Source organism: Rhinoderma darwinii, chromosome 5, assembly GCF_050947455.1.
Source record: "Rhinoderma darwinii isolate aRhiDar2 chromosome 5, aRhiDar2.hap1, whole genome shotgun sequence".
Taxonomy (NCBI): domain Eukaryota; kingdom Metazoa; phylum Chordata; class Amphibia; order Anura; family Rhinodermatidae; genus Rhinoderma; species Rhinoderma darwinii.
Genome location: NC_134691.1, coordinates 85,504,082 through 85,531,880, shown reverse-complemented (window position 1 = coordinate 85,531,880; position 27,799 = coordinate 85,504,082). Strand labels below are relative to the sequence as shown.

Genomic DNA, 27,799 nt, shown 5'->3' with positions numbered 1-27,799 from the left:
CTAACATGGGAATACACAAAAACGCTCAGGCAAGGAGAGAAATTGCAGGGCCCTTTTTATAGTCTTGGGTGAACTGGGGATAATTAGCAATTATTCGCATGTGCGCAAATGTGCTCGATCCCAGCCTTTAGGACCGAGCTGCCCCATGTGCTGGCGTCTCCAAGGAGGGAGACGTTGACATGAAGAGAGGAGTCTGCGGTTGCGGCCGTCAGGATGTAACGAGGGGCGGAGGTCCGCGACCGCTGACGTTACTGTGCACAGTAACTGGATTTGAGGTCTGGATGAAGCAAGGAAGGGTGTCGGAACATACATGATGGTCACATGCATGCTATCTCAGACGAGATTTCGACTTTCAGGGCGGGCCAGTTTTCGACGGAAGGCGGGCATAAGAAGAGGAACGAACATGACTGACAGATTATTACCATAAAAAGCACAAAATGTTTGCAGACCGTTATTCATGGCCGGAGGAGGAGTTTAGGAGAGGGGATAACGCCAATGAATTTTTGACAGCAGTGGTTCAATAGGTGAACACTGTCTACACGGGACTTTATAGCACAGTCTACAGCGTGGCTGTATAGCGCTGTCTACAGGGTAGGCTATATAGCACTGTTTACAGGGGGGCTATAAAGCACTGTTTACAGTGAGGCTGTATAGCATTGTCTACAGGGGGGCTGTATAGCACTGTCTACAGGGGGCTGTATAGCACTGTCTACAGGGGCGGCTGTATAGCACTGTCTACAGGGGGGCCTGTATAGCACTGTCTGCAGGGGGGGCTGTATAGCATTGTCTGCAGGGGGCCTGTATAGCGCTGTCTGCAGGGGGCCTGTATAGCACTGTCTAAAGTGGGGCTGTATAGCACTGTCTACAGGAAGGCTGTATAGCGGTCTACAGGGGGCCATATAGCACTGTCTACAGGGGGGCCTGTATAGCACCTATAGCACTGTTTACAGGGGGGCCTGTTTAGCACTGTCTACAGGGGGGCCTGTATAGCACTGTCTACAGGGAGGCCTGTATAGCACTGTCTGCAGAGGGGCCTGTATAGCACTGTCTACAGGGGGGCTGTATAGCACTGTCTGCAGGGGGGCCTGTGTAGCACTGTCTACAGGAAGGCTGTATAGCGGTCTACAGGGGGCCGTATAGCACTGTCTACAGGGGGGCCTGTATAGCACCTATAGCACTGTCTACAGGGGGGCCTGTTTAGCACTGTCTACAGGGGAGCCTGTATAGCACTGTCTACAGGGAGGCCTGTATAGCACTGTCTGCAGAGGGGCCTGTATAGCACTGTCTACAGGGAGGCCTGTATAGCACTGTCTGCAGAGGGGCCTGTATAGCACTGTCTACAGGGGGGCTGTATAGCACTGTCTGCAGGGGGGCCTGTATAGCACTGTCTACAGGGGGCCTGTATAGCACTGTCTGCAGGGAGGCCTATATAGCACTGTCTACAGGAAGGCTGTATAGCGGTCTACAGGGGGCCGTATAGCACTGTCTACAGGGGGGCCTGTATAGCACCTATAGCACTGTCTACAGGGGGGCCTGTTTAGCACTGTCTACAGGGGAGCCTGTATAGCACTGTCTACAGGGAGGCCTGCATAGCACTGTCTGCAGAGGGGCCTGTATAGCACTGTCTACAGGGGGGCTGTATAGCACTGTCTACAGGCGGGGCTTGTATAGCACTATCTACAGGGGCAGCTGTATAGCACAATCTTAGTACCACAAATGGCAGATGCCTACCACATATATATATATATATATATATATATATACACACAGTATATGTATAAATATATCCATTTAGCAGTATTATTGTTTCATTGTGGATCTTTACCTGTCCAGGTGCTGTAATTTTGTCTCTATATCACATGGTACACATATATAGATAGATGATTATAGTGCAATATGCATTGTACATTTTTTTGTACAGTATTTATATACAACTTTTGATTTATTCACCCAATATATGTCTACTACGCTATACAGTCTCATCAAATGCAGAAACTGAACACAAGTGAATAAGAACAATAATAGTGCACAATTGCACTTTTCTAAAAAAAAAGTGAAAAGTGAAAATGTCTTAGTAAATCATTACACTACATTCCATTTCACTATTCTATAACATATTTGAATGTTGTAATATCATAATCCTTGAATTTAAATGTACGTATGGTTGCTCGACATTTTAAGTCAGTGAAAAGCATTACATATTTATTTATTTTTAAAAAAACACATGCATCATGTGTTGATTTATTCTGAAAAACAAGTATTTTTGTGTGATCTGTCTGTAATATTACCAATGGCTAATTTATTGTATTTGAGTCTTTCATATCAGCTTTTCTTTTTAGACATTCCCATTTGAGCAAGCATAGACTTTTAAAATTAAGGTTCTGTTGATTTATCTGTCTCCAATGCAATGGGACCTTCTTTTACTTCATGAACATATTAAAAAAGCTGTTCTGAGAATTTATTTGTTGAGGTGTAACCTTGCCCCAGTAGAGCAAATATAAGTTAACATTTTAATAAATACCAACAAGATCGTATGTATTCTTAAAAATTATTTGAAAAATGAATTGCAGTGGATTGGAAATCCATAGCAGTGCATCCAACATGGTGGGTTACAGCTCATAAAGCTGAGGAAACATTTTTGTGTACTGTATTTTGTTTTTTCTTTTAAGGAAAAAATTGGAATAGATCCCAGTAATGATTGAGAACGGTCTCAAAGAAAATCTGTCCTTTCTGCTGTAATCAGCTCCTTTTTTTCCCAAATTTTTTTATTAAAAATTAGGGGGACGTGGCTTGGCAGTCCAAGAGTACACATCCTCTGTAATGAGCGTAGCTCTAGCTAATCTACTTTACCCTACTCTCCCACTACCAAGGCCATGAACACAACCGGCAAAGGGTAGAGAAGGGCATAGGGACCACCACTAACAAGCTTACAGGGGTTGGAGGCATATTTACCGAGCTATGGAGACATTTGGCTTAAAGTTGACTTTGCAGACTACCATGGCACCATCACAGACATGACACGGAATCTGCATACTACGCCCAGTCTGGTGTCTGCTTCAAAGACTCCCACACCCAGAGCCTTCAGTCCCTGTGACAGAAGAGCATTGCCCTAGCACAGTTCTTCAGCCTCTTCCTCCGATAATGACCATCCTCCTCTACTTAATTGTTTTCCTACGATCCCCGTGAAGGTTTCACTTGGATCCAAGCTGCACACACACTGTCTTCACAATGTCTCCCTTCTCCGGGACACAGTATTTGGACATTTAACTACACTAGATGTGTCCTGTAGGTGGTGGCCTGAAACAGACTCACTGTCAGTCCATCTGCTCCTCCAACTACCCTTCCCATTTCTGCCTCCATTGCCAATTAATGGGGTGAAACAGAGGGTGAAAAAAACTAACTATAATGAGAGTGGATCGCATTGAAGAGGCACAAATTCAATCGCAACAACAGGCTTCTACAACCAAATCCTTATTCCACATGGAACAACATTTGGATGACTTAGATAATAAGTCATGTCTACTTAACCGGAAGATTTGTGGCTTGTCGAACTCTATCCCACAATCGGTCTTGCAGTTCACCTATCACAGTGTCTCCATTTGCCCTCTCTGAGTATTTCCTTGCTTACCCTGGACTCAAGTTGGGATGTAATTTGCTCCCTTGTCTCCCCCAGTGGCAAGCAGAGCCTGTTGCGGCTCAGTCGCACAAGCTTTTCCCTGATGTACAAAGGTGCTCCCATACAATTTCCTCCAGACCTTCCGAAACAAACCCTGCAAAAAGGACAGCCCTTTTATCCCTTTACAGCTTACTTACAAACCGAAAACTTTCCCTACAAATTGGGAAATCCCATTGTCCCTTGCATTTAGAAGGAGGACAAAACCATTTCTTTCGTGATTTGACAGAATTACAGGACCCTGGGTTTACCTGACATTTCTGTCCCCAATTGTTCTATGAACGCTGACCCAACCCTACCCATTAAAAGCAGCATGTATGACTGGCTTGTCACTACCTGCGGGGACTCCAGAATTTACTGCAAGAGGAACTGACTTACCCTGAACCACCCCAAATAGATCCCACTACGTGAACAGCTTCCTTCCTACTGGATATGTTGCATATTTTTTTTGTTGCTCCTGTAATGTCCGTGGCTGCGGGCTGTCTGCTCCGTTTTCCCCCTGACAGCCGCAGCCACGAGTTGGCAAGCACTGGCCCCAGCCTCCTCAGACAAGCCAGCACAGCTGCATACCGTACGGTGCGCGCGCACGCTCGTGCCCGCTCTTAAAGAGGCAGCGCGCGCACCGCACCGCGTTCATGACCCTTGACCCGTGAGTACTCTGGACTATAAGAGAGGTCCAGCCCCCTAGTTCTTTGCCTGAGCTTTGTTGTGTCTTCCTAGTCTGTCGTGCATATGGCCCCCTAGTGTTTCCTGCTCCCAGTGCTCCTGTTCCTGCATCCTATACTTGTATCCTTATCTAGTGCCGTGCTGAGCTGTAGCCGTGCTGTGCTGTATTCCACGCCTGTCCTGCTTCTCCACACCTGACATCCACCGGCGGCCAAGTTCCTGCCTTGCTACTGTCCGAGCTGCCACATGTACCCTATACAAACTAAAGACTTTGACCTGCGTCCTGTTGGCCAGCTGCCTTACCGCCAAGACGGTACGGCCCAGTGGGTCCACGAACCCAACGTGACAGCTCCTTTTGATCACTGATTTAAAAAAATAAAATAAAAATTCCCATTTATTCCCATAGATAAGTTATGCCTATGCATACTTATGCCCTAGTTGCTTCATTTCGTCACCTTCTGAATTTGGTCCTTCTTCCATTTTCCCTTCCGTAGAGTGACAGGGCTTGTTTTTTGTCATTTTTCCTCATACATTTCGCCTGGCTTACGACCTGGGTGTGTTTGCCCATTAATTTTCTGCCTTCCACATCACATCCTTTACTACCACTATGCCAGCCTTGCCAGTTACCCTGTTTTATGGAATACCTACTCCCACAAAATTTAGTCTCCTGTAGTCAATACCCCTATTATGTTCCCCTAATATAAAGGTCCCTTTACACTGGCCCATCTTGTCCGTGTAAACGAGAGCCGATCAATGAGACAGCTTGTTGATCGGCGCTCGTTTTCTCCTTTCACAAGGAGCTATGTATAGGGACGAGCGCTCATTACTACGATCGCTCGACCCCATACATTTCTTCTGAACTTGGTCATTCTTCCATTTTCCCTTCCATAAAGTTAAAGGGCTTGTTCTTTGTAATTTTTCCTCATGCATTCCGTCTGGCTTACCCCCTGGGTGTGTTTGTCCTTTAATTTTCTCCCTTCCACATCACACCCTCTACTACCACTATGCCAGCCTTGCCAGTTACCCTGTTTTATCGAATACCTACTCCCACAAAATGTATTTTCCTGAAGTCTTTATCACTATTATGATCCCCTACTATAAATGTCCTTTCACACTGGTCCATCTTGCGGTGTAAATGAGTGCCGATCAACGCTGATTGGCGCTTGCTTGCTCCTTTCACAAGGAGCTATGTATAGGGACGAGCACTTGTTACAATGATCGCTCGTTCCCATACATTTCTATCATGTTGGCAGCATCTCTCCCTATTTACACAGGGAGAGGTGCTGCCGACAACTATAATATATTAAGCTGACGAAATGATACGATCAGCCGATGAAAGAGCGTTTGCTTGTTCATCGACTGATCGTTGCCCTGTTGAAACAGGGCAATTATCGTGAACAAGAGTTCTGTGAATGCTCGTTTGCCTGATAATTGGCCGTTGTAAAAGTGCCCTTAACCTCGATTTTAATCTCCTTATTTTAGTACCTAATTGTAACAGTCTGTTACAGTCTTGTTCTGCTAAGATAAAAATTATTATAAAAATAAATATTAGATTTTGAAATAGCAAATGTGAACGAATATGAGCATGTATGACAGTACTGGCCATGCTTGAGCATGAATTACGCATTACACACTGCTGCTCCACACAGCTACTGTATGTGCTATGTGCTATGTGTATGGGCTACAGTGTTTGTGAGGCAACATTGATGTATTAAAATTGAACAGCCACTAACAATTGAATTAATGGCTATGCTGTGTATTACTATGGCGTACAGTACCTTCCCTTAGTGATCGCTGATAAAGCTTTTTTTTTTGGCAGTTATTGATGAGTCTTATTCTACAGCCAATCGGAAGTAAAATCATGGCAACCTCTGCAATAAAGCAGTATACACAGGGCACAGTTCCACCGACCTACACACGTCGCCATATATAGCAATTCAAAGCAAAACTGTTCTCGTACTGTCCCATGAATGTATGTAAGGCTTCATTCACATCTGCTCCAGGGCTCTGTTCTGACGGAACGTTGGAGCATTCCGTCGGAATGGAGCCCTGACTGACACAAACGGAAACCATTTCAATGGTGACGGACCCGGTGCTAATGGTTTACAATTGACTCAGTTGTGCAAGGGTTCCTTCATAGTCGACTACGCTATTGATTCCGTCAAATTACCGGAACCCTTGCACAACTGAGAAAAATGGAAACCATTAGAACCGGATCCATCACCATTGAAATCAATGGTGATGGAAACGGAAACATTTGGTTTCCGTTTGTGTCAGTCAGGGCCTCATTCCGACGGAAAGCTCAGACGGAATGTCGGAACGGGACCATGGCGCAGATGTGAACGAAGCCTACAGGAACTCCGGAGAGATCTTCGCTCCATTTCTTAATTTTTCTATAGAGACTTTTCCACAAGTTTAGATAAGCAAGAGTACACTAAAGTTTCTCAGCACGGTACCTCGTCACACAATGTTTTGGGGAATGCTGCCACCTTTCCCCATGCGTGATGACATGAGAAAGCCTCTCTAAAACATTTTATCCACAATATTAATTAGCTATATGATTTTAATTGAACAGTCATCGAAGGAAAGTGCAGTGTCTTCAGCCATAAATCCATATTAGACATATGATACTTACAATATGTATAAAAACATCTAGAGAATCACCTTTTTATTGCTCTCAGGGATTATAATTTACCATATTAGCCTTCTCAATTGCTAGATGCATAGGCATCAGCAGTGGTCCCAATGATCACCTGATTGCTGGCACTAAGTCACATGGGTAAGTTGCTTGCTCACTCTTGACCCAGCCCAACCTTTATTGTGACAACTATAGCACAAAAAAGTGGGAGGCATGCTTCAAGGGATTTTTAATAACACTGTGTATTTATACCATTTCAACAGCGCTGGTTAAAGTACGTCTATTAATTAGCAGCAATGTTTCTGTTTTAGCAAAACCTTTCATTAGGCTGCTTGTCCATTAACTCCGTTGTTCTCCCCTGTAAACTGGGGCCGCCAGCTCCAGTTATAGAGGAAAAGTGTAATGTAAGATTTAAAAAAAAAAAATCAACTGTACAATAATGTCCCTCTAGTCTTTTCCAGCATTTTGGGGGACATGTTATAAAATAATAAAGTAAACTGCACTTATGGCAGTGTTGGAGAACCAAAAAGGAGCTACATTGTTTTCTACAGTATATTCTTTGATCAATAGGGATTGTATGTCATGATTTGCATGACAGGTTTTCTTTCGATTAAGGCATCTCTGCAGTGTTCTATAAAGGCTGTGCCAGGGATTTAGGAGGTAATTTATTAAAACTGGCGTTTCAAATGCTAGTCTTAATCTAAAGAAAGTTGAAGTAAGATGCACCTAATTTATTATAGGCGCAAGCTTCTTAAAGAAGCACTCCCATGAAAATTTGTATGGCTTTGCCCGTTTGTAATGGGCATCTTGTACATGTATGTGATAATTATTTACTCACCAAGCGTTTAGTCTCGTAGACTTACATAGGGAAACTGGCTTCCGGTCCACACATAAGACGTAGTGTGAATCGGCGAGTCAGATTAGAGATCACGTGACCGCACGGGGGAGCCGAGTGGAGACTGTGTGAGACTGTGTTTTGAAAATAGACGCTCGGTGAGCAAATAATTATCATGTACAAGATGCCCATTACCAGGGCCGCCATCAGGAATTTCAGGGCCCCCTACAGCAAAATTTTCTGGGCCCCCCTACCGTGGCACCGCCTGTTAACGGTACTCCGTCCAGCACTATATCATGGTACCCAGGGCCGCCATCAGGGGGGGTATTATGGGTACTGATGTGAGAGGCCCGGCCAAATCTAATTGAAAGGGGGGCCCGGCAACTGCCGCGACTTGCCTTTGGTAGAAAAAAAAAACAAGCCCCTGCAATGGGGCTTGTTTTTTTCACCAAAAGAATGTCGTGAGCTGCGGGCCCCCCTTTCAATTAGGTTTGGCCGGGCCTCTCACATCAGTACCCATAATACCCCCCTGATGGCGGCCCTGGGTAGCATGGGGGTCGTCATGGGGGCCGTCAAACACTGCCGCCCGTGCGACCGATCGCGCGCACCCGCGAACCGCCTAGAACCGCGCACCGAATTTTGAGGCAGATTTTGACCTGCCCACACTATCTTGCCGCGTTTTTTTGCTGCGTTTTTTGCCCGTGGCGATTGAGGACAGTAGACAAAAAACGCAGGGAAAAATGCATTTTCTGCCTCCCATTGATTTCGATGGGAGGTCAGAGGCGGAACCGCGACAAGAAAGGACGTGCTGCTTTTTTTTTTTTCCGCGACTGGCTCCCATTGATTTCAGATTAAATCAATGGGAGGCAGTTTTGGAAGTTCTTTTGTGCTGATTCTGATGCAGTGTCCGAGTCAATATCAAGGCCCAAAAACTCTGTGAACTCTGTGAACTGGGCCTTATTGTTAGGGCTTATTCAGACGAACGTGTAATACGTCCGTGCAACGTGTGTGATTTTCACGCCCCTCGCACGGACCTATGTTACTCTATGGGGCCGTGCAGACTGTCAGTGATTTTCACGCAGCGTGTGTCCGTGTGTCCGCTGCGTAAAACTCACGACATGTCCAATATTTGTGCATTGTTCACGCCCAGCACTTCCGCAGCCGAATAAACTATGAATGAAAACAGAAAAGCACCACGTGCTACAAACATACAAACAGAGTGTCATAATGATGGCGGCTGCGCGAAAATCACGCAGCCACGCATCATACGCAGCTGATACACGGAGTTGTTATGGACCTTTTGCATGCGCAAAACGCCACGTTTTTGCGCACGCAAAAAGCACACGCTCGTGTAAATCCGGCCTTAGGGTAGGAACACACTAGGCATGAACACTGCGGATTTTATGCAACACATTTTATTGTGGATAATCCGCAGCGTATTACAGTCGCAGCCGAGTGGATGAGATTTAAACAAATCTCATCCACACGCTGCAAAAATAATGGACCTGCAGTGTGGTTTTTGGCTTTTTAAGCCGCAGCGTGTCAATTTATTCTGCAGAATCGCTGCTCCTCTGTTGCGGAAATGCTGCGGTTCTGCCGCAAAAATCACACATGAGAAAAAAAAAAGGCACTTTTTTAAATTTAGAAAAAAGTTTAGACTTGACCCGGCCATAGTCCTGGTGACGCGATCCTCTATTCTTAGCGCAGCTCGGCCTCCTGTCATGACGTTTCATCCCATGTGACTGCTGCAGCGGTCACATGGTCTACAGCGTCATCCCAGGAGGCGGGGCTACGTTCAGAAGAGAGAGAGATGCGTCACCAGGTCTACGGCCGGGGTAAGTCTAAACTTTTTTTTTTCCCTGCAGGATTCCCGCAGCGGACATGCCTCACGAAACCTGCGCCACTATTTCGTGCGGTTTTGCTGGCAGAATTCCCTGCGGCTACCGGGGCGGATAAGCTGTGTAGTTTTACTCAGCATATCCGCCTAGTGTGTTCCTACCCTTATGATGTCGCTCCTGGAGCTGCTGCCAGTCTCTAAATAGCCAATTGGTCCAGTAGAATTTGGAATTATTTTTTTTTGTGAACCAGCTTAAAAAAATACAAAACTTTTGCTTTAGGGCCTGTTCACATCACCGTTCGCTTCCGGTCCGGGGTTCCGTCTGAGGTTTCTGTCGGATGAACCCCGCAACGGAAAGTGAAAGTGACAGCACAGCTTCCGTTTCCGTCACCATTAGCGCAGTCGACTACGCTATTGATTCCGTCCGAAAACCTGCCGGACGAACCTGCCGGTGACGAACGGAAACCATTAGCGATGTTTCCGTCACCATTGAGATCAATGGTGACGGAAACGGAAGCTGTGCTGTCACTTTCCGTTGCGGGGTTCACCCGACAGAAACCTCAGACGGAACCCCAGAGCGGAAGCGAACGGTGATGTGAACAGGCCCTAACACAAAAGTTTTGTATTTTTTTAAGCTGGTTCACAAAAAAAAATAATTCCAAATTCTACTGGACCAATTGCCTATTTAGAGACCGGCAGCAGCTCCAGGAGCGACATCATAAGGGTAGGAACACACTAGGCGGATATGCTGAGTAAAACTACACAGCTTATCCGCCCCGGTAGCCGCAGGGAATTCCGACAGCAAAACCGCACCAAATAGTGATGCAGGTTTCATGAGGCATGTCCGCTGCGGGAATCCTGCAGGGAAAAAAAAGTTTAGACTTGCCCCGGCCGTAGTTTAGGTGACGCATCTCTCTTCTGAACGTAGCCCCGCCTCCTGGGATGATTCTGTAGACCATGTGACCGCTGCAGCAGTCACATGGTATGAAACGTCATGACAGGAGGCCGAGCTGCGCTAAGAATAGAGGATCGCGTCACCAGGACTACGGCCGGGGCAAGTCTAAACTTTTTTATAAATGTAAAAAAGTACCTTTGTTTTTTCTCATGTGTGATTTTTGCGGCAGAACCGCAGCATTTCCGCAACAGAGGAGCAGCGATTCCCCAGAATAAATTGACATGCTGCGGCTTAAAAAGCCACACTGCAGGTCCATTTTTTTTGCAGCGTGTGAATGAGATTTGTTCAAACCTCATCCACTCAGCTGCGACTGTAATACGCTGCGGATTTTCCACAATAAAATGTGTTGCATAAAATCCGCAGTGTTCATGCCTAGTGTGTACCTACCCTAAGGCCGGATTTACACGAGCGTGTGCTTTTTGCGTGCGCAAAAACGTGGCATTTTGCGCATGCAAAAGGTCCATAACAGCTCCGTGTGGCAGCAGCGTATGATGCGTGGCTGCGTGAGTTTCACGCAGCCGCCATCATTATGACACTCTGTTTGTATGTTTTTAGCACGTGGTGCTTTTCTGTTTTCATTCATAGTTTATACGGCTGCGGAAGTGCTGGCCGTGACTTTCACGCACCCATTGACTTCAATGGGTGCGTGATGCGCGAACAATACACAAATATCGGACATGTCGTGAGTTTTACGCAGCGGACACACGGACACACGCTGCGTGAAAATCACTGACAGTCTGAACGGCCCCATAGAGTAACATAGGTCCGTGCGAGGCGCGTGAAAATCACGCACATTGCACGGATGTATTACACGTTCGTCTGAATAAGCCCTAACAATAAGGCCCAGTTCACAGAGTTTTTGGGCCTTGATATTGACTCGGACACTGCGTCAGAATCAGCACCAAAAAACTTCCAAAATCGCCTCCCATTGATTTAATCTGAAATCAATGGGAGCCAGTCGCGGAAAAAAGAAAAAGCAGAACGTCCTTTCTTGCCGCGGTTCTGCCTCTGACCTCCCATCGAAATCAATCGGAGGCAGAAAATGCATTTTTCCCTGCGTTTTTTGTCTGCTGTCCTCAATCGCAGCGGGCAAAAAACGCAGCAAAAAACGCGGCAAGATAGTGTGGGCAGGTCAAAATCTGCCTCAAAATTCTTTAAGGAATTTTGAGGCAGATTTTTTCGGCCTGCAAAATACTCTGTGTGAACAGGGCCATACATAAACAGCACTTTGAGACACTTTACTCACCGTGTCAGAAGAGCTGCTCCCACTCCAGTCCTCTTCAGGCGATGTCTTTGTTCCAGATGTCGTCCTTCACCTCCAGGCTCCAGAAAATGGCGGGGATCGTAGAACTCCTGCCGCCGCTCAACAACTAGACTCCTCCCCCTCTCCTTACGCAGCTACGCTCTGGAGAAGAAGGAGGAGGAGTCGGACGAGGAGGACGACGAGGAGGTGGAGTCGGAGGCGGAGTCGGACGAGGAGGAGGCGGAGGACGAGGAGGCGGAGTCGGAGTCGGAGGCGGGCCAGCAGATAAGTAAACTGTGCGCCGCTGTCCCTGTGTGGCTGTCCTTCCCCGTAGATCGGACCTGTGTTGCGGGCGCACCGCCTCCCTCTCGGCGGCGCGCCTGGTCGTTCGCGCGTGGGCGCGTGCTTGCGGTCATGCGCGCGCGGGTGCGAGCTTGAGGTCGTTCGCGCGCGGGTGCGAGCTTGCGGGCGTTCGCGCGTGCGCGCGCAAGCGGTGTTTCGTGGCGGTGATGAGAGGGGGGCCCGCAGCTCACAGTGGTGTTTGATGAGAGGGACATTGTTTTGGTGAAAAGAACAGGCCCCATTGCAGGGGCCTGTTTTTTTCTACCAAAGGCAAGTCGCGGCAGTTGCCGGGCCCCCCTTTCAATTAAGTTTGGCCGGGCCCCCTACACTAGTACCCCTAATACCCCCCTGATGGCGGCCCTGCCCGTTACAAACGGGCAAAGCAATACAAATTTTCATGGGAGTGTTCTTTAATGAATTAGGCACATCTCTGGCCGTTTGATACAATATGCAGTCACATGTGTAAATCACAGGAACATACTATTTGTAATATTGCTGGGATATGTTGAGTATTTAGATATTGCTCATGAAATTGCTGTTTTCTCCTTAATTCATGGGTTAACATAATCGGAACAATTTGTACTTTATAGGAAATGATGGACTATGTAGATAAGTAAGTGTACTTTCTTACTTCACTATTTGCATGTGTTTACTACTTTCTAGCATGTCTAGATAAAATGATAGGTTTCATGTAACCGTACAAAATAGTCTGTCTTTTTTTAACGTTACATTATAGACAGAAAAAAAAGGAAGACTTAAAATAGGTGAATATGAAAATACTCCCGCTGGGAGACCAGAAAAATATAATACTGCAGTTTTGTTTGGGATAATTGACTTGTTCTGCACATAACAATTTTCAGTTTTAGTAATTGCATTAAGTCAGCATCGTTCAGTTATGGCATGCTTTGTATGCTTTTTTTCGTTCATTATTTTTACACTTAGAAATTAAATTTCTCCTATTTATTAAGATCCATAGTCAATATTTGCTACATTGACGTTAGCATGGTTAGACATTGGTTGTCTCTGTCACTTGATTTTATAATAAAAATAAATAAATAGAGGGGGCATTGATGGGCATGGGGGGTATCAGTGCCCATTGTTTACATTATCCAAGTCACCTGTATCAGTTTTTGTTTATTTTTCTAAAATGATGTAATGAAGACATCTGAGCAGGGGTGGGACAAGCTCTCTTGGTACCCAAAGCAGGGGTTTTAGAAAGCACCGAAACCACCATCTTCAGTTCTTAAAGTGGATATGTAATGACGGGGTAGGGAGACAGACAGGTGAGCCCTAATCTACCCACCACTCAGTCCCTGCCTACTTGCACGGCTGTCCTAGGCGATGGCGTACAACTGGGCGACGGTCCCTACGCTCAATATGTGCATGACAGACAAACAGACATGGGTACACAGAAGCTAAGGGAAATGGGGCAGTTGCCCACGGCAACACCGTGAGCAACAGGCGTAGTGAACGAGCCGAGTCAAACCAGGAGCGTACGAGGTACCAAACGCAGAGCAGGAGCGTGGTCAGTAAAGCCAGGGTCAAAATTAAGCAAGGTCAATAATAATAGCAGGAGCAGCAGAGCCAGGAAACAGGACAGAATCACAGGCAAAGACAAGCAGGAAATGAAGGTATAAATAGACCGAGGGCGGGAGCTAGAACCGTCTGGCCAGGCTGTGATAGGTTCTCCCACTCCTGAGCCTACCAGCCTGAGTGGTAGCAGATCGAGTCACTCTATCAGACCTAGGAGCAGGTGCAGACTGATTAACCACGGGCGTCGACACAGAAGCTGTGTCTGGCAGATCCTTTACAGGTTATCCGCTTTAGACCCCTATTTGTCAGAAGGGTTCCCTGACAACAAGTTGATCACAGGATGTCCCAAAGCTGAGACCCCCAACAATCAGCTGTAATCTGTGGTGTAACCTGGCAGCAAGTGTTAATTTTCCCTGTAGCACAACCAGAGGGGAAATTAAATCAATTGAAATCAATTAACTGTTTGTGTAATGCATGGATGTCCCAAGTCCTCCAGAGGGAGATACATTCTTTGTAGCCACTCTCCACTCTGGCTTATAGATGATGATCATGGACAATGGGCCCTACTTTATTAACTAGAACTTCCTAGGGTATTTGAAAATGGGTTTTCCAAATTCAGCACAATTCAGCAAAATTTAGCATGATGGCTGTTGGCTGATCGATTCGACAGCTATCAGCCCTGATACACCCAGTAACATGTATGATGTGTCTAAAGTCTATTCCTGTGCGACAAACTTTGTTCCCTCACAAAGGAGCTCAGAGTTAATTCAACAACAGCATCTTAAGCATTATTTGCTGCTTGGGCACAGCGTCCGATTTGCTGTACAAAATATGTAAAGGCAGAGCATTTAAAAAAAAATCCCCAATGATGTCCAAGGCAGCCACCTAATCCACCTATCCTTTGTCCCATCTCTACATTTGAGACCTAAGTGCACTAATGTAAACATAGCCCTTCCTTTTTAGGTCAGCAGATGAATGGTTTTTTTTACGAGGCCAACAGCGGGTAATATGAACCCACTGTGTTGCCAACGGATTTGGCATGGGGCTAAACTAGGGAGTGGAGTTAAAGGGATCCCAAGGTATTCACCCTTTAACCTGTGTCTGGAGATGTGTACTTGGCCACTAGGAATCCCAAAATCGTAAACCCCAGAGTTGTGTCCGTTGGCAACAGCTGGCATCAAAAGAATATGTGGCAAAAACAGTGGACAGGTACATTGTTAATACTAGCAAATGTCAGGGCAGGTGGCTTATGGTCACTCACGGTAAGAAGAGCCAGAGATCAAGGGAGACAGAGTTTGGTCATAACAAGAGATGGCAGAAGGTCAGGGCAGGAGGCAGACAAGACGTGATCAAAGTTTGGTAACTGTAATCCAATAGGTAATACAGTAGGGACATCAGCTTCAAACAAAAAACAAACAAACAAACAAAACAAACCTAATTGCTCAGGCCCAGAGCAAAGGGGGCAGTTACCTTTTGCACCCAGGAAAGCTTGGTGGATTGGCGTGCTGTCTCTTTAAGGTAGGAAGGATCAGTACGCGCGCTCCCTTCAAGCAGACAGAGGAACTGGTGTAGAGCAGCAGCCAAGAAGGCTACAAGCATCATGAACCGGGGGAAAGATGCGGTGTCAGCCGAGGACAAGGCCATAAGAGTAACCCCTCCTTACATCCCTTCTTTTTAGGCTTGTTGGGAAACTGCATGTAAAACATTTCAGACGGACCAAAGTTCTTCAATTAAAGAGGAAGAAAAGTCTTCCTCTGGATCGCTAGACGCCAATCATTTTATTTTCTTCAAATTTAGCATCAGGACCTGAAAAGGAGGCTGGTGGACAGGGAGACTTCTCAAAGAAACTATTAACAGCCAGAACTTTGATCAACAACACATGAAAATTATTTGGAAAACACAAAGACTGAGGAAGACAACGTTTGTAAGATACAGGAATTAGTTGTTCTAAGACAACATAGGAACCCAAAAAATTGAGACGCTAAGGGGGTCTTCAGACAAATATGTTTGGATAATCACCAAACCTTGTTTTCTGGATGGAACTGAAGAGAAACCGTGTGCTTATTCTCAGCATTTTGCTTGAAACGGGTAACCGTTTTATTTATTTACTCCTTGGCCTTTTGTCAGTTACGTAAGAAATCAACATGAGAAACGTTGGCTGCTGGGAGTCTTGGCTCTTTGATGTTGACTGTACACTAAAAAAAAAGAAGAAGACTGGTGTGGATTCACCTGTATTGTTATTATATGCAAACTCTACCCAGGAAAAGAAGATTAGTCTATTCATCTTGAAGAGGTGACATAAAGTTTCTAAGGAAGTTCTCCAGAACTTGGTTGATTCATTCCACTTGACCATTGAATAGACTGACGAGAAGTCTAACTTAACTTTGAGTAAGTCACAGAGTGCTATTCAGAACTTTAGCTATTAGTTAAAATTAGCTATGAGCTGGAGTAGATTAGCGCTATAATTTACACCAGTGTTTTGGCATAAATCATAGTAAATTTATCAAGCTGTTTGTTCCACAACCCTCCCACTAAGCCCCACCAAATTTTTTATCGTACCAGAGTCGGCGTGAAAATAAAAATCACAAAATGTTTGTGCAAAAAGCAATAACCATCAGTTTATCTTACCAAAAGTCCAATCAATAACTGCAGAGTGTTTTTGTAACCAGGGAAGGCCCAAAAGAAGAGGACTGAGGAAATTCTGCAAAAAAAGTAAATTAGTTCATAATGGAGTGCTTCCACTTTCATAGAGATGGGTTTAATAACTTGATGGATGGTTTCCGGCAATAATTTGCCAATCATGGAGGCAATGGAAAGAGTTTTTTCCAACTTGAGCACAGGGATCCAACATCTGGAGACTAGAGACTGGCAAAGGAAATTTCCTGCGGAGCCAGAATCTAGAAATGCTTGAACAGGGATGTGCGCTCCAGGGGTGGACAGATAAAACTAGCACTGTCATAATTTTAAGAGGAATAATCTTGGCCTATTTTTGCTTCTCCTACTTGCCCTAGTTCTTCTACAGAGAGTTTAAGCCTTTCCACCTGCGTAGGTAAATCAGAATGAGCAGAAGCAGGGAATAATACAGGTTTCTGAAAAGTGGGTGCTAGCTGAGGTAATCAACGGACACGTTCCGTTTCACATTGCCTTTTTACAAAACCGGAGGTCAATACAGATAGCTAACGAGATTAGTCTGTAAATCCTGACCTTCTAATTCATCCTTGATGCTGCCTGCCAGGCCTTCCCAAAAAGCAACCACCAGGGCCTCAATATTCCACTGTAATTTCGTAGCCAGGGTATGGAACTGGATTGTATATTGTCCAACAGAGGTTCGTTAACGAAATCTGACTAAGGAGGAATCTGCAGATAAAGCCTGACCTGGTTCTTTTTAAAAAGTAAACAAGATGTAGGCCACGTTGGCCCTGTCAGAAGCAAACTGATGTGCCATCGCTACAAAATGAATTGTGCACTGATTTATAAAGCCTTGGCAGGACTTGGAATGGGAATTATAGTGAGAGTTGGTAGGTGTAGACCAGGGCTGCAGGCAGCTGGTTGAGGAGGTGGCGTTTGATTCACTGGCAAGGCAGAAGGTTCAACTGGAGATGAGAAGACACATTTTGTAATAACTGAACCAATTAATCCTGGCGCACACGCTGTCTGAAAAGTTCGTGCACCAGGTCATAAATTTCAGACAGGAAAACAGCAGTGGTGTCCATGGCCTGAGCAAATTGTCACGAGGCCAACAGAAGTGGTATGGACCCACATTGTAGTCATCAGATTTAGCGTGGGTATAAACCAGACATCAGAGTCTGAGGGATCCCCAGGTATTCATCCTTTAACCTCCGTATGGAGTTGTGGAATGGGCTGCTAGGAATCTCCAGGTCGCTACCCCCAAAGTTGTCTGTTGACAATTACTGGCGTGGACAGACTATGTAGCAAATACAGTAGGTAAGTACACGGTCAAAACTAGCAAAGGTCAGAGCAGGCCAGGCGGCAGACAAGACATAATGAAAGTGCGGCAACGGTAACCTAAAAGGTAATCCAGCAGGGACACTAGCGTCAAACAAACAAAACCTTTTTGCTGAGGCCCAGAATGGGGAGGGTACCATTTGTACCTAGGAAAGCTGGGTAGCTTGGCGCTGGCCCTTTAATAAACTAAAGGAGAACTGCAGCGTGGGAGGCCGCAAGCAGCATGGACTGGGGAGAAGCGCTGCATTGTCCGAGAGCCAGAAGAAGCTGGGAACAGGTAAGTAGGCGGAAGCAGGAGGCATAAAAAGAGGATAAAGGCTATGTACATCTTTGAAATCTTATTATTTATTTTTATTTTTTTTAAATAAAAATGTCTATCTGTGTGTTTGGTGCAACTTTCAAAATACTTTTTATTAAAAATTATTTTTACTTTTTGAGATACAGCTGCTTTGTGTCCTGTATACAGAGCAGCTGTGTCTTGTGCTGAGACCTGAATCCCTCAGGTCAGCGGCACTGACGGGTTCAGTGACAGCGGGTTCTGCATGTCTCTGACACACAGGATCTACCTGTTATCGATCACATCTAAGTTATGAACTTAGATGTAATCAGTAACAGCTCGATCCTGCGACACGCTGAACCCACTGTCACTGAAGCTGTCAGTGCCGCTGACCTGATGGATACAGGTTTCAGTTTTAGATACATCTGTTCTGTAAACAGTATACAAAGCAGCTGTATCTCAAACCTTAAATATAATTTTTAATAGAAAAAGTATTTAGAAAGTTGCACAAAGGACACAGATAGACATTATATATATATAATATATACTACCGTTCAAAAGTTTGGGGTCATTTGATATATTTATCAAATGAGTTGCAAAATGACTAGAAAATATAGTCAAGACATTGACAAGGTTACAAATAATGATTTTTATTTGAAATAATAATTTTCTCCTTCAAACTTTGCTTTCGTCAAAGAATGCTCCATTTGCAGCAATTACAGCATTTCAGACCTTTGGCATTCTAGCTGTTAATTTGTTGAGGTAATCGGGAAAAATTTCACCCCATGCTTCCAGAAGCCCCTCCCACAAGTTGGATTGGCTTGATGGGCACTTCTTGCGTACCATACGGTCAAGCTGCTCCCACAACAGCTCTATGGGGTTGAGATCTGGTGACTGCGCTGGCCACTCCATTACAGATAAAATACCAGCTGCCTGCTTCTTCCCTAAATAGTTCTTGCATAATTTGGAGGTGTGCTTTGGGTTATTGTCCTGTTGTAGGATGAAATTGGCTCCAATCAAGCGCTGTCCACAGGGTATGGCATGGCGTTGCAAAGTGGAGTGATATCCTCCCTTATTCAAAATCCCTTTTACCTTGTACAAATCTCCCACTTTACCAGCACCAAAGCAACCCCAGACCATCACATTACCTCCACCATGCTTGACAGTTGGCGTCAGGCACTCTTCCAGCATCTTTTCAGTTGTTCTGCGTCTCACAAATGTTCTTCTGTGTGATCCAAACACCTCAAACTGCGATTCGTCTGTCCATAACACTTTTTTCCAATCTTCCTCTGTCCAATGTCTGTGTGCTTTTGCCCATATTAATCTTTTTCTTTTATTAACCAGTCTCAGATATGGCTTTTTCTTTGCCACTCTGCCCTGAAGGCCAGCATCCCGGAGTCGCCTCTTCACTGTAGACGTTGACACTGGCGTTTTGCGGGTACTATTTAATGAAGCTGCCAGTTGAGGACCTGTGAGGCGTCTATTTCTCAAACTAGAGACTCTAATGTACTTGTCTTGTTGCTCAGTTGTGCAGCGGGGCCTCCCATTTATCTTTCTACTCTGGTTAGAGCCTGTTTGTGCTGTCCTCTGAAGGGAGTAGTACACACCGTTGTAGGAAATCTTCAGTTTCTTGGCAATTTCTCGAATGGAATAGCCTTCATTTCTAAGAACAAGAATAGACTGTCGAGTTTCACATGAAAGCTCTCTTTTTCTAGCCATTTTGAGAGTTTAATCGAACGCACAAATCTAATGCTCCAGATTCTCAACTAGCTCAAAGGAAAGTCAGTTTTATAGCTCCTCTAAACAGCAAAACTGTTTAAAGCGGTGCTAACATAATTGCACAAGGGTTTTCAAGTGTTCTCTAATCATCCATTAGCCTTCTAACACAGTTAGCAAACACAATGTACCATTAGAACACTGGAGTGATGGTTGCTGGAAATGGGCCTCTATACACCTATGTAGATATTGCTTTAAAAACCAGACGTTTGCAGCTAGAATAGTCATTTTCCACATTAACAATGTATAGAGTGTATTTTTGATTAATTTAATGTTATCTTCATTGAAAAAAACTGTGCTTTTCTTTCAAAAATAAGGAAATTTCTAAGTGACCCTAAACTTTTTAACAGTAGTGTACACATACATATATATATATGTATATATATATATATATATATATATATATATACTGTATAAATAAAAAGCGATTTCAAAGGTGTACATAGCCTTTAAAGTATAAATTTTTCTTGCAGACAGTGTACATCAGTCTATAGAAAAAATAAAAGATGCAAATGATCTATCTTACGATATGTCAATTCTCTGCTCTGCATTTACTGTCCTACGTAACCTAACTGTGCTTGGTGGATTCCTCTATATATTTAACTTTTATTTAGCCTCTTCCCTTTCCTGGTCTCTGCTGGGTCACAAACTCAGGACTTGTGGACTGGGACGCAGAAGCACTGTAGCCGTATGATGGCTAGTATTTTATGAAAAGAGTTTAATTTTTTAATGCCACCACTTTAGGGTATATATAATGTATTTAAAAACTTTTATAATTTGTTTGGGGGGAGAAAATAAATAGCAATTTCACTTTCAATTGTTTTTTGTATTCATTTTTACAGCGTTCACTGTGCGGTATAAATTACATGTTTTACTACTTTAATAAAAACACCTTAAAAAAAATAGTATTTGTGTCACCACAACTTTTTACTTTTCTGTCAATAAAGCTGTGTGAGGGTTGTTTTTGGGGACGAGCAGTAGTGTTTATTTTGGTGTACATACAACCTTTTGATCACTTTTTATTCAATATTTTTTGGGAGGCAGGATGGACATAAAATAGCAATTCTGACATGGTCTTTTTTTTTACGGTGTTCACTGTGCAGGATACTAATGCATTTTGTTTTAGAGGACATGTCATTATGGTTGCGGCAATATAAATTATGTGTACTTTTTCATATATTTTTTACAAAATAAATGATTTTGCAAGTTTTTTATGTTTTGTTTTTTGTTTTACTTACATTTCATGTAACTTTTTTTTCATACATTCTTATTAGTCATACTAAGTGACCAATGCTAGTCCCAACATACCATCACTTGATCGCTGATATATTACTCTCCAAAACTTCTGTATTGCAGTTTATTATGCCTGTCAGTGAAAATCTAACAGGCATCCTATTAGGTCCTGCCTCTGACATTGTTACATAGCTACATAGTACGGTTGAAAAAAAAATATATGTCCATCAAGTTCAACCAAGGGACGGGAGAAAGGGAAGAGATGGCAGAAATAATACAACTTTGTTTTATGCCTATTGATCCAAAGGAAGGTTTAAAAAAAATATCAAAATACATAATAAATAAATATAAAAATTACCCATAGGGCATTAACCATTCTTCCCTAAAAGGAAAAATTCCCTTCTGATCTCAAGTGGCAATACGACTGGATCAACATTCAAACAAAATGTCTACACATTGACATAGGAGATGATATTATTTCATTCTAGGAAATGATCTAAGCCTTTTTTAAAGCCATCTACTGTTCCTGCTGTGGCCAGCTCCTGCGGTGACTATTCCATAGATTCACAGTTTTTACAGTAAGGAACTGTAATAGCAATACAAATATGGCAGACCTGGGGCCTTCATTAGGCCTCTGGCTGCCATGGAAAATAATTGGCAGTGCCCATTACTCTCGCCAACGGCTTATATGCCGACGTCACTATTGACCTTTATGGGGTAAAATGGCCGGTATCGGATTTACTGGTGCCATTAATGGTGTATAGTATACTGGGTGAATGAAAGACGTTGAGGCATAAGGGGGCCCATTGTGACTATCGCCAACCGCCCACGTAAACCTGGAGCTGGCCCTGGCAGTAGGCATAAAGTTGCATCCCTTTTTTTTTTCTTTATATAGCTCATAAATGGCACAAATATGGCGTGAACCTAGCCTAACTTCATTTAGATGCCTGCCTTTTTTTATTGTATGCACTAATTTTATACATGGTTTTGCAACATTATCAAATACAAAACAGGGTCAGACCAAGAACGCTATTAATAAATGTGCCCATTAGTCAAAGTGGCTTTACTGGCATTGTTGTTATATTGCATAATAAATGTTCACATACCATTCTTTTGGTTACAGAAAAACCTTGGAATATACATATAACAACAGCACATGATTCCTTACAGATTAATGAGATGAAAGTTAATGTCATTATTTACGGATCAGATGGGAAAACAAATGACATTCTTCTTATTCCACAAAATTCTGATTTACAGTGTTTTTCTTCTGGCTCCAAAGATGAGTTTTTGGTAAGTGCATAAAGATCAAACAAGCATAAGATTATGATACTTAAATAGTGGGCCCTCGGCAAAGGCTGATAACCACAGTGACTTCCAAACAAGGATTTCAGAGCAAATGTCCTTTTGAACTAATGATTCTTTTTGTACTATGAGAAAAAGACACAAGTGGAAATGTATCAAAACTGGTGCAAAGGAAACAGTGGAGTAGTTGCCCATATCAATCAGGTAGCATCTTTCATTTTCCAAAGGCTTCTGAAAAATTAGAAGTTAGATCTGATTAGTTGTCATCGGCAACTACTCCACTTTTCCTTTGCACTAGTTTGGATACATCTTCCCTATGGTCCACAAATACAGACTCACTACTAATCTCCAGCCTTTCAAAAAGAATAAAAAAACACACCTCTTCAGACAAGCATACAACCTATCCATAACCCACTCTCTATTATGTACACGATCCGTAGCAATGTTCTACCTCTCAACCTTTTTTCTAATCCCCCTGTTCTGTTGGTATACAACCCTTGAAGGAATGTCGCGACAAAGATTGTACGTAACAGGAGTTTGTTCAACAATGTAACTTTATTCTCAGAGCAGTGCCAATGGTGCACACGGCCTCACAATAACATCAAAATCTTTCCAATGTGGGAGGCACAGGTTTAAACACGACACAGATAGGCTATTGCAGGCTTGGACTGACCTACCATGAAGCCGGTGAATTCCTCAGTGGGCCTGTGTGCCAGGGGTGGCTCCCTACCCCCAACATAAGCATGGCACAGTGCACTCTCTGCTCAACATATAGCTAGGCAACGCATCTCAGCCACCTATGCATCCACAAAATAAACTGGGTAGTTTATCTATCAAACTATCCAGTTTATTATTATATAGATGCATGGGCTGGACTGATATGACATCAAGAGGCAGCAGCAGGCCAGCCAGTATCCTCCTTTGTGGGGCCCGCTTTCTCAATGTCGCCACATGCCCCCAACCACTCAGCTTGCAGCATCTTTCTGCGGCCTGCCACTGCGTTAGTAGTTGTGGCCGAGCCACAAGTCTAATAAAAAGGGGCTTTTCGTCTGCCACTGCCAATACCTGTTGCCTTAAACCATCTCCTCCTGGTTCCTCCTGCCCCCTCTTTTCCTCCCCTCACAGTGGTGCATTTGCATCTTTCTGAGGAGATAGAGCGATCTTTCTGGCAGGCCACAACAGCAGCAGTACTGAGTGCCTGCCCTGCGAATACCCTCACCAGCCCAGAGCATGCAGAGCCAGCCAAGCCATCGGTGAGCAAAACCTCTGCAGCATTCTCAAGTAGTAAGACTTTGCCTGCCTTTCTTCTTTTCTTATGCTCTCCCCTTCCCATGCCTTCTTCTGTGCCCCTACCTGCTTTCCCCCACAGTATGATGCCTATCACCTTCTTTGCCCCTCTTTCTTTAATGACTACCCTGCTACTTTCATTTTACCCTGCCCCAACAGACCCCCTACCCCTTCAATCTCCCCTGCCCCCAAAGTACCCCTACAACCTGCTAAGTCCCCTTCCCCCTACCGGAGCTCCTGCTACCTTTTGCAATCCATGTCCCTGCCTCCCTTCACAGAGCGCTTGCCACCTTCTCTCCCCTGCTCCATACCGTTCACAGTACCCCTACAACTTTCTGTGGTCCTCTCCTCTGAAGGGACCCTGCCACCTTTCATCTTCACGTTTCCAACCCGCTCACAGAGCTTTTGGACCCCCATCCCCACCGAGCCCCTGCATCTGCTCACCTTCCCCTATCAGGGACCCCTCAGAGAGACCTGGTACCTTCGTTCCTTCTGCCCTCACAGAGCCCCTGTCGTCTTCTGTCCCCCTGTCTCCTGCCCCTACACTACGTTTCCACCTTCTGTGCCCTCCTTCCATATCAGAGCTCCTTCCATCTTTTGTCTTCCATGTCCTTGCCTCCCCCACACCCTGGCACCTTCAGACTGCCTGCTGCCCCACAGAGCCCCTACCTGCTTCTGTCCCCCTGCATCAAACAAAGCACATATTTCCTACTATATTCCCTATCCCAGCCCTGCAACAGAGCTCCTGCCACCATTTTTACCCACCCCTCACAAAGCCGCCCATGCTACATTGTATTTGTCCCCTCAGAGAGCCCCTGCCAACTTATCTCCCCCACAACGTCCTGCCCAATTGTAACCCTAGGGCAATGGGGGCCAGGGCTCAGACTTTTATTTTTATTTCCTGTCATACTTTTCCTCTCCATGTGGAACTATAACTCCCAGCATACCATGGCAGCTACAGACCTTTAGGCCCTGATGGAAGTTGTAGTTTTCCCACAGATTCCATTCTATAAGGAACCATTTTAAGGGTGAGTTCACCACAGCAAGGCCACGATGTGCCTAAAATCTGCACTTACATGTGATTTTACTAAAAATCGGCATGTTGTATTTTTTTTAAATCGATTGTTAACAGCCGGTGGTTTTGCAGCTAAAACAATCAATTTGAAAACTGCCTTTTGTGAATGAGGCGCCAACTGCAATGTGATCATGCGTTACACGACCTTGATATGGGGTGGCAAATGCATTCAAAATGGCGTTTGGGCAATGCATTCTGGCGTCTACAGTTTTAGAAGCCAACAAGTCAACCATTCATTGCCGTATCTGCAAACAACATCAACGTTGCAGTGCAACATAAATACAATAGACCGGATCGCCACACTATTACAAACACGTCACGCAGATGCCATAAAATACGGACAACTTTCATGGAGCGCCACCTAGGGGGAAGAAAGCAGATAACGGCAGACAATAGTACACAGAAAGGTACACTGGACAAATCATCACATCAAATTAGGACAATTCCACTAAGGGCCCAAAATACAATGAAAGAACGTACAATTCCCCTTTAACACCCCCTTCTTATAGATTGTAAGATCTTATAGGCAGGGAACGCTCTCCTTCTGTAAATTTGCCATGTAGCGTATTTGCTCATTCGTCTTCCTTTGTGTACCTTCATATTTTTATATATGTGCCTTCATATACTTCATATAATATATACATATCTATGGTGCCATATAAATACATAAAAACAAGCAAATATTTTTTTTAAAAAGTACTAATTTTATCAAAATGTATTACCTAACTTGCCACTTCATGGCGACCTCATTCAAGTAATTCCCTACGCTAACATTAAGTACAGTACCGTATGGCAAGAATCAAAGAATCACCGCCATAATAGAGCACCGGCAGGATAAGAATCCCCACAGCACTCCTGCTGCCAAGATGAGCCCCATATATCCCTAGGCTACATCAGTATACTGTGTATATCTAAACATTAGATATTTACCCATCTGTATCTATGTTCCTGCCGCAAATAAGAAGCAAAATCTGAGCTGGCAAATGCACCAATAAGAAAAATCTGATGACCTGAAATAAATGAACATTCAATAGTCCCTGTACAACGCACTATACATTCACTTAATATGTTACTGGCCTTTTAATAGCATTATGGTGTATATTGATCGTACACACATTGATTTGCTGTAGTATGTTACTGCATATTGCTTGCATTCCGTTTCCGCATGTTCTCAAATTACGTTATATTAATCCATTGGCTTGACACAGGCATGTTCCATACAACAGATTATTTAACTGAATGTTTCCTCAGTGTGTTTGGCATCTTACAGGAAAAAAGCTGAGCCCATTATATTGGTTACATTTTATGGTAATAAGAGCGGTAATAGTCTAATAAAGTCTAGAATGCGTCTGGCAGAGAGGACCTGTTTTATATGATTAGAAACCATAAATTAGCTGCAGGTATTATATTTTTTATTGAACCATTAAACCGCTTTTTTCACTTCAGACTATTCTGGGCCAAATTCCCAAATGTGATTCACTGCGCATATGAAAAGCAGTTGCGTTTAGCTCAGTGGTGTTAAGCACGGAGAACTGGGCAGATAGCCATAGTCTCTAGACAGACACAACTGAGAATCTTGTTTTCATTTTTCTGATGGGTTTATGTCCAGGACCAGGGATGATGATGTCACGGCACTTCTGGGCAGATGCCAGGGCCCACTGTGCTTGGGTAAGCCCGTGCCAATCTGGATAACCCTGCGCTATGCTTGTCAATCCAAGGTGGCCCACTGGGACAGGGAGCCGACTGGGCCCACATATACTTCGAGTCAGCCCTGTGCTAAAAGAAGAGCCAATAAACCAAAGAGAAACAATTTAAATATATGTGTTCTGCACCTTCCTTCGTCTAAAGACTATTCTTGCCAGGTAGGGTATAAAGCATTAGCAGCAGCGTTCTTAGACTGACGATAGATCTTGATGGACATAATTTCCCGAGTATAGTATGATATGTGATACTGCACAATTTGAAACTGAATTTCCTTAACTTAATTTCAACTAATTTTATGCAAATTACACAGGTTACATTAAAAGATGTCGGAGAGATATATAAGATCCGCATTGCATGTGATCACTTACCCACCGCACCAGGATGGCATTTGGAAAGCATTCATATGGTAGAACAAGAAACCAGACAAAAGGTGCAGTTTGACTGTAACTGCTGGCTGTTTGTGGATGCTGAAGAGGAGGAAGCAATAAAAGAATTTCGGGTGTTTAGTAATCAACAAGAAAGTATACCTGGTAAATATAAGTGAGACCACACGATTAAACATTTGGATATTTCCTGAATAATAGTCAAAATTGAAAAAATATATATTCATACAGTTAGACGACTTCTAGGGGTGTGGTCATATAAATTTGGCTAGTAGACATAGGATGTGGTGAAACTGAAGATCTGTCACAGGAAATGTCTAGAAAAAGGAATTGTTTTCTTAAAGGGGTGGTCTTTCTGAGAGGTTCCACTGTATATACAAGCAGAAACAGTATGCAGTAAGCTCATATGCTCCCTCTAGTGGTGGCTGAAGGTAGCCCAGTATGTTCTCTTCTAATGCCTCATGCACACAACAGTGTGGGCTGGCCGAGTCCCATCAGTGATCCGCGGAAAGATAGGACACGTCCTATCTTTCCACGGATTGGAGAATCACGGACCCGATTCACCCGCTAAAGTGAATGGGTCTGGGATGACTATGGGGTGCCACTTGAATGCAGTTAAAAACGGCCCGAGTGGCACATCGGTCGTGTGCAACTGGCATAAGTCTATACCTATGCAGGGGATTTGGGGCTCCATGTCAGAAGCATGAACCTTCAATTGCTATAAAGATATATTAAAAAAATGAATCAGCATACAATTTGGAATCTATCTAAATTTAAAAAAAAAGCAAAATAGCGTTCAAGGTTGGACATTCACTTTAAAATAAAGAATTCTGTCTGGCAATAGATGTGCTTTAACATTGAAAAGGCTAAAATTGATATTGCAATGATGGTGGTGAACAAATAGTGCTAATACTTTTATAAATATATTATAAATTGAGAACATTGATTGGAAATAATATTGTTTTAGTTCTAAATTATCTTATTCTATGCTACCATGAATCTTACTTTAGCTATTCGTCTCTGAATATGAAACAACCACAGCAGGGAATCTCAAATAAAAATCCGGATCTT

General features: G+C 43.9%; 1 protein-coding gene across 1 annotated transcript in view; it reads left to right on the top strand.

The window, feature by feature from the left end:
* The window catches only part of RP1 (RP1 axonemal microtubule associated), a 406,368-nt gene that overhangs the window by 186,594 nt on the left and 191,975 nt on the right, over positions 1-27,799 (top strand). The window contains exons 30-31 of the mRNA XM_075828106.1: positions 22,098-22,267; positions 26,656-26,875. Coding sequence (XP_075684221.1) covers positions 22,098-22,267; positions 26,656-26,875 — 390 coding nt within the window. The remainder of the gene's footprint in view (positions 1-22,097; positions 22,268-26,655; positions 26,876-27,799) is intronic.